A 10,884-nucleotide genomic window follows, 5' to 3' on the forward strand; every position below is an offset into this window, starting at 1 on the left:
TTTTGACAAAATTTTTTATAGAAATAAAATTTTGACAAAATTTTCTATAGAAACAAAATTTCGACAAAATTTTCTATAGAAATAAAATTTTGACAAAATTTTCGATAGAAATAAAATTTTGTTGTTGATTTTTATTTCAGCTTAAAACTAAACTACAAGTGTAGCTTAACCAACGGAGGAAAAGAATTTTTGTCAAATTTATTTGGGCAAAGACCCATAGACTGCAAGATGGTTGGATGGACGCACGTTTCGGAATTACCACATTCCTCATCAGCATCCTCTATTTGCAGCAAAACTATCAACCAATTATCAGAATAAATTCAGGCAGATCATTAAACCCAACAATGAACCACACTTGAACCTTCCGAAAAAGGGTTTTGCATGATAGCCGGCTTATGCCGAAATACATTCGTACAAACATATCTCTTTTCCTATGCCACTGTCAAATCATCGATTCGAGTGCTGTTGGCTGGGTTTATTTTGAGCGTGCTTCCTCTTTTTATACCCTGCGCCACACTGTGGAACAGGGTATTATAAGTTAGTGCATATGTTTGCAACACCCAAAAGGAGACGAGATAGACACATGGTGTATTTGGCAAAAATGCTCAGGGTGGGCTCCTGAGTCGATATAGTCATGTCCGTCTGTCCGTGAACACATTTTGTAATCAAAGTCTAGGTCGCAGTTTTAGTCCAACCGACTAACCGACTTTGGCACAAGTATGTGTTTTGGCTCAGAATAGAACCCTATTGATTTTGGAAGAAATCGGTTCAGATTTAGATATAGCTCCCATATATAGCTGAATGCGTGGCATAAAAGTAGAAAAGAAATAAAAAGGCACTGGTTTAGAAGTTGAACCAAAATATTTGGGCTTTATTTAATCAATTATTGTTCGTCAAACAATATTTACCTTCGTAGAAGCGAGAGAGTCTCAAAAGTGAATGTCAAAAAGCTTGGATGCCGAAAGGCGGGGGTTGATGACATTTGACGTTAGAAAATGTCCTCATTTTCGTACCGAAAGGCAGAAAAGGTATAGACAAATCCTAACGGCGGGATTACACTTGAAAATGATTATATGATTTAACAAAAGCTAAGAAAACGGCATTTGAACTTAAACATTGCCGCCCGCCTTGCAACATCCAGCCAGGTTGCAAAGTTTAAAACATAAATTCATAGTTACACTTAAATAATGAAATAATGAAAGTATACAGGATGTACATTTCAGTTAAAAAAAATGGGCATTTTATTTTAGTTCAATTCTTTTTTTTCTCTTGTTATGGTTTCCATTTCATGTTTCATTTTTTCAAAAACAAATTCATATTTACAAATGTGCTCGTCAAGCACGCGATCGTAAATGGACTCGTTAAGCCCGATCGATTTTTAAATTTCAAATAAATTTGACTCGGAAGAGCCGGGTGTCGAGGACTCGTAAAGTCAGAAGGCTGTTGAAGACTACCTTACACCCAAGTGTGATATGGGGTGGCGAAGCCACAAACAATTCTCCTGGAGGGACCCCAGAAGCCGTCGTCAACGGTTTTTTATTGGTTGCTGTTGCAACATTGTCGGCCAGAATGGCAGAATCAGTAGTCGTACTGATGGTATGTTCATCGGCAAGGGGTGCGATGCTAGAATTAATCTCCCGTTCCTCATCCAACATGGGGACGTCGTCCTCAGACTCTGGAAGGGTAGCAGTCATCTTTGCTATGTTTTCTATCTATGAAAATATAGAAAGATTTCGGAACGGAAAACCAAATTAACATAATGGTCAGGGTGACCAGAAACCGTAGGTCGCCTCACAACTTGTAGTCTGATCTATTGCGATTCGAACGCGGCCATCAAACCAAAGATTTTTCATGTAACAAAAACTAGGGAGGACGCGAGCATAACGCGACAGATAGACCTATGTTAACTCCCTAAAAGACAAGGATGTAATCCATTTGAACAAACTACGACCGTTAGTACCCGGATGAACATCGCGAAGACGACATAATTTCCACGTAGTGGGGAGTAATAGTTCTCGTCGAGAATGTCGTGGACAAATCAAAAGTAGCATGTAAAGTTACCGCTTTCGTAGAAAAGCAGACAGTTTTTTAAATATAACCGTGATAAATAGCGTACTATAGGACAAGATAGCTCAAACTCATGGCGTGTATTGCCCCTTGACCCAGGCGCATTACCCAAATTATGGTACCCCGTCAATACGTCGTCAACGTACATGCACCTCCGTAGGATGTGCGCAGCAAGAGGAAAGTCATTCTCCGTGTCGTCCGCCAATTGCAACAGTGTCCGTATGGCTAGAAATGGAGCACAATTTACTCCAAATGTTACAGTTTGTAACTCATAGTCCTGGATAATGTTTTGCGGAGAATCCCGAAATAGTATTCTCTGCAGACAGGTCTGAGACGGGTCAACTCGGATTTGGCGATACATCTGTGTGATGTCGCAATTGTACACGAATTTGTACAACCTCCATCTCAAAATGAGGAGGACCAAGTCAGTTTGTAGAGTCGGACCGACATGTAAAATGTCATTCAGGCTATTGCCGGTAGACGTCTTATTCGAGGCGTTGAAAACCACTCGAAGCTTAGTCGTCCTTTTGTCGGGGTTAATCACGGGGTGATGAGGTAGATAACAAACTGGGGCGTCTGTTGGCGTAGCCGAAACTGGCCTCATATGACCCAAATGTAAATATTCTCGTATGACGTCGTCATATACCGTCTTAATTTGTGGTTTTCGCAAGAGGGATGCCTCATTTCGAAGAAATTGTCTTAAGCAACCCGTCCTTGAATTTCCTAAATCGATTTGTCCACAGAAATCAGTTTTGAGCGGAAGTGTAACAATGTATCTTCCCTCAGAATCCCGTCTAGTCGTTCTCTTGTAATTGTCCTCGCAAAACTTATCTGATGCAGATAAGAGAGGGCGTCGGGGAATCTCCTCAAGTTCCCAAAATCGGAGAAGTGTCTCGTCAAGACCGTTTTCCTCGTGGAGGTCCACTGCAGTCGTGAAGACTGAAATATTCGAGGAAGGGATAGGACCCGTGACAACCCAGCCGAAGACTGTGTTTTGTGCTAGTAATGATCCCAAAATATTCGTTCGCGTACCCTCCAACACAATTTTCGGATAAAGATCCGCGCCCAAAAGCAGGTCAACAGGACGACAAACAAATAAATTGGGGTCAGCCAAACGTAGATTTGGCATACTAGACACAATGTCACGATCTAGAGAAAAGGATGGCAGGTTGCCGGAAATGTTCGGAAGAACATACGCTGTAGTCTCCAGTAGGAGCGACTCATCTAGTGGGGTACCAATGCAAAGTGAACAAAGTTCTCTCGACGTGATCGAAACACTTTGATTCACACCAGAAATTGTAGCCGAAGTCGAAGACGTACTCAGTCCAAGTCGGTTCCGCAATCCTTCCGTAATAAAGGATGATTCCGAAGCGGGATCTATTAAGGCCCTAGCAGGATACGTGATACCCTGGTGAACGATATTCACCATTGCAGTTCCTAATAATACATTTCCAGTACGCGAAGTGTGGAATACCTGTCTACTGGACGTCCCTGACACAATGCCTGTCGATGTAGAAGGTTCATTGGCATCCACTGGCACCGGTACGGGATTCCGTGAAACTGGTGCGGGAACGATAGGAGCAGTCCCGGGACCAGTCGATGTTTCCCTATGCAAAAGAGTGTGGTGTCTTCTACCACATTTACCGCAATCATATGCGCTGGGGCAATTAGCTGCAATATGTCTGCGGGACAGACAATTCATGCAGCACTGATGGCTCCTAATAATATTCATCCTCTCACGAACTGAAAGATTATGAAACCTAGAACACGTTCTGAGGTGATGATGTCGTCGACAGAGAACGCATAATCTGTCAGGAGAGGATTGGGAGGAAGGAGGCGTACTTGATGGGGAACGAGTCGTTTTCGCATTCGTGAAATGCGAGCGAATTCTTTTGTTGGCCGGAGGCCTGGCGTCAATGCCGCGGATATCGCGAAGACATGTCAATGTCTGGATTCTTTCCGTGAGAAAGAAGTCCAAATCTGACCAAGAAGACAAAGCAGACTTGTCCTTAATACTCTGTTCCCAAAGTGTAACAGTACATTTCGGCAACCTCTGAAGGCATAAAAAGACGAGGATGGGATCCCAATCGTCAGTGGCCACATCGTAGATGGACATTGTCGAAATGCATGTCGAGATACCACGTTGTAGTTTCTTCAGTCCTGAACTGGTCTCAGACTCCAAGACTGGCAAATCAAATAATAATTTGAGTTGGTGGTTCACCAAGAGGCGGGTATTATCATAAGTACCCTTTAGCGCCTTCCACGCAAGAGCGAAGCTTCTATGCGTGAGCGGAAACTTCGAAACCACATCGCGAGCTTCACCACTGGTTTTCTTGAGTAAATGACACAATTTTTCAATATCGCTAAGTCGGCTATTGTTAATGTATACCGCTGTGAAGAAATCTCTAAATGTCGGCCAATTGAGAAAATCGCCGTCAAAAACATCTATATCACAAGGCGGCAGATTGAGACTGTGGGAGGAACTATTGTCTCCCCTAGAGCTAACGGAAGAACTGTGTGAGTCATCGGACCTATGAGAAACATTCAAAAGTAATGTTTGGTCCTCCAACCGAGACGATTTAGCAGAATGCTTAGATGGTGCACGTAGTTCCTCCAATTTACGTTGAATCGACTCCATGACATTCAGATAACAATTATAAGCCACGTCATATTTGCTGTCAGCAGCGGCGACTGCCTCGGTTGCGTTGCTCTGTGTGGACACAAAGTCAAGACATTCGTCGAATAAGCTCTTAACTTTTTCCCACAAAGACTTAGCCTCGGAACCATGACATTCTAGTCTATAGGCGGTTAAATCATCGTCTCGCAAACTGTGAAACTTCGTTTCAAATCGGACTACTGCGTCAGTTGCTCTTGTGAAAGCAGTCAGTGGTGTAGTAGTCATTATGACCAAGTACTGTCAAAATTAAAGGGCGAAAAAATTGACACGTGATGTCCAAAACTATCGGAAAGAGTATAAATCGATCCAAAAAGCTACTTCGATTTGTCGTCGAACAAATGAAAACGCAGTTATTCCTCTCAGTGTATGCGAAAGTTGTATCGTCAACACACAATATTTTTCGCAGTGTACCGAAAGTACTAAAAATGTGAGTAAGGTAACGTGATTACCACAACAACACAAAAAATGAGATCAGAAAATTTCTCACAGTGTACGGAGTACAACCAATTTTTTACAGTGTATCGTCGATACACCAATTTCCTCACAGTGTATTGGAAATACCAGCTAAAATTAGCTCTGCAAGGTAAATTATAAGTATTTTAACTTTTTGTAAAAATTGGCGAAAAATTTCTCCAAGTGTATGAAAACACGTAAAGTTTCTTCCAGTGTATCGTAAATACAAGAAACCCTTTTTCGCGTGGCGAAATATATGCAAAATCTTTATTTGGAAAATATTACAATATTTTCCCAGTGTACCCTGTGTTCCAAAAGATTTTTGCAAGTGTATCGTGAATACAAAAAAATATTTTCAGTGTATCGTAGAATACAAAGAATAATTTTTGCGTGGCGAATTATCGAAAAAATTGAAAACTTTATATATTACGAGAGAGTTTCTCTCAGTGTATATATTATCCAAAATTTCTCCCAGTGTACGTAGATACACAAAATTTGTGCAAGTGTATCGTGAATATCACTTGCCAAATGGAAAAATTACAAGACAATGAAAAGTCGTGAACTATAAATTGTAAAATGTCAACTTGACCGATTGTAGGGTGCACGGACTGTAAGATGCACACTACGAAACAGTAAGGTCCAACAACAACAATAATATATAAATAAAAAAGTTTCGTGGAAACTCAAATATGTCAGTATTACGATAATATAATATATAATAAATACTGTTATTTTATTGTTTGTATCGACCGACCGTAGGGTACACTACCACGTAACACGAACGATAATAGTAAACGACCGATATCCGTAGGAATCAACAATAAATACTTTTCTCAATTGAACCTGCAAAAAATTATTTTTATAATTTCGCGCCGTAAGCGACCCACGCTAATAAACCAACGTGTATGCAGTTCGAACGTATGTTGGATGTAACACCTGTGTGCGTACGTGTGTATAGCAAGTTGAACGGCAACTGTATAACACTTTACTATTGATGCCTATTGGCAAACCAATGCTTACAACCAATGCAATTGTTTTTGTTTTTTCTATGCAGATCGAAGATCAAAAAACCAAAAGAAAAACACAACAATGTATACGCAAACAAATGACAAAATACAGCGAAAATTAAATGCAACTTTGACGTACAATATTTGGACGAAAACAAAGTGGAATTAAACGCACTTTTCAACACTTTAATGACAATGTAACCGGGTATTAAAGACCGACGGATAATTTAATTTTTTCTCGTAGAGATTTAATGTACAACCGATATAATATACGAGTTGTAAAGCGACCGTAGGCGAGTGTTTATTTCTGTTTTATTTATATTTACACCGAAGGATATGCTCACTTTTTAATTATCACTGAAAGTACATACCTTGGTTGTTGATAATAAAAATATTTGTGTAATAAATTGAAAATGCCTCGTAGAGGATGGTGATCGTCGATCGTTTGTTGTTGTTGGTGATTGGCGTAGCCTTTGCCTTCGAAGAAGAAATAAAAAACACCGAATTAATACTTTCCAATAATTATTCGGCTCGAATGGACCAATGAATGCGTGGCATAAAAGTAGAAAAGAAATAAAAAGGCACTGGTTTAGAAGTTGAACCAAAATATTTGGGCTTTATTTAATCAATTATTGTTCGTCAAACAATATTTACCTTCGTAGAAGCGAGAGAGTCTCAAAAGTGAATGTCAAAAAGCTTGGATGCCGAAAGGCGGGGGTTGATGACATTTGACGTTAGAAAATGTCCTCATTTTCGTACCGAAAGGCAGAAAAGGTATAGACAAATCCTAACGGCGGGATTACACTTGAAAATGATTATATGATTTAACAAAAGCTAAGAAAACGGCATTTGAACTTAAACAATAGCTTTCGCCCGATTTACACTCATATGACCACAGAGACCAATTTTTAACTCCGATTTAGTTGAAATTTGCACTGGATGTAGAATTAGCATTATAGCTATGCGTGCCACCAGAGTTGGGGAAATATGGTAGACTGTTACACATTTTAGACCCATTTTCAATGGAAGTGTCCTCCAATTAACTGGATAGCGTTAGCCGATTTAAATTTTAATTCTAGAGATTTTGTAGAAGTAAAAAAAATTGTCTCCTTTATGTTATATAGCTTCCAGCAAATGTGAAATAGTTGAGATGGTAACACAAATTTTGATCTACATAGTGGTGAAGGGTATAATATAGTCGGCACCGCCCGACTTCAAAAATTTATTACTACAAAGTGGTGCAGGGTATAATATAGTCGGCCCGCCCGACTTTAGACTTCCTTTACCTGTTTTATAAAAATAAAATTTAAAATTTAAGAATTAAACTTTTGCCGAATTTTTCCATAAAAATAAAATTTTGAAAAAAATTGTATAGAAATAAAATATTGACAAAATTTTCTATAGAAATAAAATTTCGACAAAATTTTCTATAGAAATAAAATTTTGATAAAATTTTTTATAGAAACAAAATTTTCACAAAATTTTCTATAGGAATAAAACTTTGACAACATTTTCTATAGAAATAAAATTTCGACAAAATTTTCTATAGAAATAAAATTTTCAAAAAAATCTATAGAAAAAAAATTTTGACAAAATTTTCTATACCATTAACATTTTGACAACAGTTTCTATAGAAATAAAATTTGACAAAATTTTCTAAAAATTTTTGTATTTTTTTTTTTAGCTCGAAGGACAATCGTGGTTTCACTCCCCAAGAAGCTTTTGGGAAGTATATAAATCTCCACTTTTTTGTCAGAGTAAGAATTGAAATCGATTCCAGCAAATGCCCCACTCAATAAAATTTGAGTGACCAAAATTTCTTGATATAGTTTAATATTATTTCGTTGAGTGTATCATTGCAGTATCACCCAGTAGAATAACAGCATAACATTTTTATTAACAAATGCCTAATATTTGTTCAATTTCCATGTTGTAACTGAAACGTTTTTCTATGTCAGTGTTTGTATGTGTATACGTATGTGTGTTGGTTCATTTTAATGCCCGGGGCCATTACTTTTAATATTTTTTTCCAATTGTCACAATGATGACTACAACGACAACCACGACAATGGCTATGAGTATGACAACAATGATAATGATAACAATCAACCCGAAATTATACCAATGCTTACAGAAAAAAAAGAACTGACCCAGCTTTCATTGAAAAACATTCAGAGAGTGAGAGAGACGAAATGGAATTTTCATCAGCTCTCATCATAATACCGCTGGGAGGGAACTGACCAGAGGATGGAGGGTTAAAAGCTTTGAAAATCCACTTGACATGCAAATTGAAATGAGGCAAAGAGTTCTTCTCTTGTCCATGTTTTTAATGTGAATACCACCATAGGAGAGTGTTTTTTCTCATATTTTGTTTTTGGTTCTTTCAACTTTTCAAATAATATTTTTTATGCATTAGTTTTTGATTTTTATTAGATGCTATAAATGAAAATAGATATGTACGTGTGTGTGTATGTGGAATTTTAGTTAGCCATTTGAGAATGTATGTGTGTGCGTCTGCATTTGATTTTTCCATTAAATGTTAGCCTTTTTAGTCCTTTTAGCGTAATAACAATAAACGTAATTGGATTTTTTTGTAATCCTCCACAAAGAAGTATACACCAGAGGCAGAATAGAGTCACACGCATTTATGTATGTCGTCAAATGGAATAATTCTCAATGTATGCCCAGCAAATATTATGGAAAGAAATGTTTATGTTAGGGCAGGTCCACAACATTGTCTCTCTACCGGATACATGTCAAAACCTATAAACGAAGAATAAAATCGGAACATGCCGACTATATTTTATTCTCCCTACAGCTACATCTTGCAACCAAAAACTTGCCTAGATCACCGCTTCAGTGAACTCCCGTCCCTCTCCCATGTTCATGTTGCCAAAAGATACCATCAACGCAGGAGCCACTCACTTTATACCAGCTGGCCGAATTAGCCAGGTAAGGCCCAATTTTCTAGAAGAAGCGGCGGGATACGTAGATGAGCGTGATGGACTCCATTGTGTTAACCCTGCTTATCTACGATTCAAAGAACTGAAACTGGAGATTTCAGTTCTTTGAACTATGTGTTCCGAGCACAAGCGGAACACATAGTTAGAGAATCTAAAGCAATGTAACCTAGGTACATACCACATGTAACCTAGAGACATACCACACATTTTCCCAGCCGAAGTTACCAATCGCATCAAACCCTGCAGATCCACGATTCAGGGAACTGAATCGACGAGCACATGCGGAACACATGGTGTTGGTCAAATGTATGAGCCGTCTCTAACCCCGCATGGGATGGTCTCGGTTACCTTTGGTGACTGATACTAAGAGATGTGCTAGATTTTTTACTGACGGGTAATTGAGTATCCCGAGAGTGATAGAGCGAGAAAGAGAATTATTCGTCGCACCAGTGGTTTCCGAGCCAGAGACGTACCACACATTGTCCCCAGCAAATGTCATCAATAGCGCAAAACCATCAAGGCGCTGAGCCCCGATGGATTTAGATGGAATACTGGATATGACTCCTCAATTTATCCTTGGAATTACTCATTCTAACTGAAGTCAGGAAAATGGGTAGAGTGATTCAGCTAATGAAGCTCAGAGCAAGGGTGATTTGGACAGACCAATCTCCCTCCTCTCGCCGGTAGCCAAGACACTTGAGGTACAAGTCCCAACTTTGTGGAGAATTTTTCAGCTGCCAACTCAATCAGCCCAAGCCGTGTCCGTGGAATGTCCTCGTGCCGTTTGACGTATCGCAGACATTCGCTACGGTCGACGATGCCAGACATTCGGTTTAGAGATTGTATCATATGCGGGCGAATGTAGAATCATGGCATCCGGACCGCATTGTTGATGATAAATGCGATCAATTAAACGTCTACTTTGCTCAACTTACCAGTTATTTTACTGCAAGAAATTTGAGGTTATCCATCTCCAACCTATATGGAAGACAGAAGTATGCAGGCAGTTGAATGTTAGAATCGACAGCAAGATAATACAAACTACCCGAAGATTCTGCTCCTCTTCAAGTCGCCCATGCCCATGCCACTGCAATTTGTGATAAGTTTCACGCTAGAAAAAATTTCCTCAAGTCGCTTATCGGCAGCACTTTGCAGCGCCAGTGTGGACACCTCAAACAAGCGACATGCAGTGGAATAACATAGAGACCTGTCAGAACGCTGCCCTTAAAACTGCATCAGGATCTTTCCGCATCTGTAATCAAGGATCACTTGACATACCCAGCAAAATCTGGTTAAGTTGAGGTGACAAAGTGCTTACGAAGACCATTTGTCTATTTGTGACATGGGTTCAATTCCAGTTTCGACCTAAAATTTTTTCCGCGGTTGATTATCCCTTCTCACTAATGCTGGTGACATTTCTGAGTGTTTCATCCCTACGGGAAATGGGTGCAAATTGACTCTGCAGGACTTATCATACGATTGGAATCGGTGATTCACATTGTTGCAATTTTTAAATAATCATAACTTTTGTTATTTCTATACTCGCTTGATATTAAAATCTAAGCGAGCCTAAAATAACGGGCTGCCACAACATATAATATAACTTAACCTAGGCTATCCTAGAAAATATTAGTATTTTCGTATTGAAAACATTGTTGTGGACAGTCGACTGGTAATTTTTACTCCATATTCAATGTATTTTTCGTTTCACACCCGG

At 39.1% G+C, this 10,884-nt stretch overlaps 2 protein-coding genes across 2 annotated transcripts; both read right to left on the reverse strand.

The window, feature by feature from the left end:
* Positions 1 to 842: 842 nt before the first annotated feature.
* LOC142220840 (uncharacterized) lies at positions 843 to 7,027 on the reverse strand. Its single transcript, XM_075290214.1, has 2 exons — positions 6,576 to 7,027; positions 843 to 1,712 (listed from the first exon to the last, which is right to left on the reverse strand). The coding sequence occupies exon 2, from the start codon at positions 1,692 to 1,694 to the stop codon at positions 1,386 to 1,388; it is 309 nt and encodes a 102-aa protein (XP_075146329.1). The 5' UTR covers positions 1,695 to 1,712; positions 6,576 to 7,027; the 3' UTR covers positions 843 to 1,385.
* On the reverse strand, positions 2,039 to 4,969 carry LOC142235931 (uncharacterized). The gene has a single exon (XM_075307182.1). It carries the CDS (start codon positions 4,967 to 4,969, stop codon positions 2,039 to 2,041), a length of 2,931 nt encoding a protein of 976 aa, XP_075163297.1.
* Positions 7,028 to 10,884: the final 3,857 nt, after the last annotated feature.

The sequence above is a fragment of the Haematobia irritans genome, chromosome 1 (assembly GCF_050003625.1).
Source record: "Haematobia irritans isolate KBUSLIRL chromosome 1, ASM5000362v1, whole genome shotgun sequence".
Taxonomy (NCBI): domain Eukaryota; kingdom Metazoa; phylum Arthropoda; class Insecta; order Diptera; family Muscidae; genus Haematobia; species Haematobia irritans.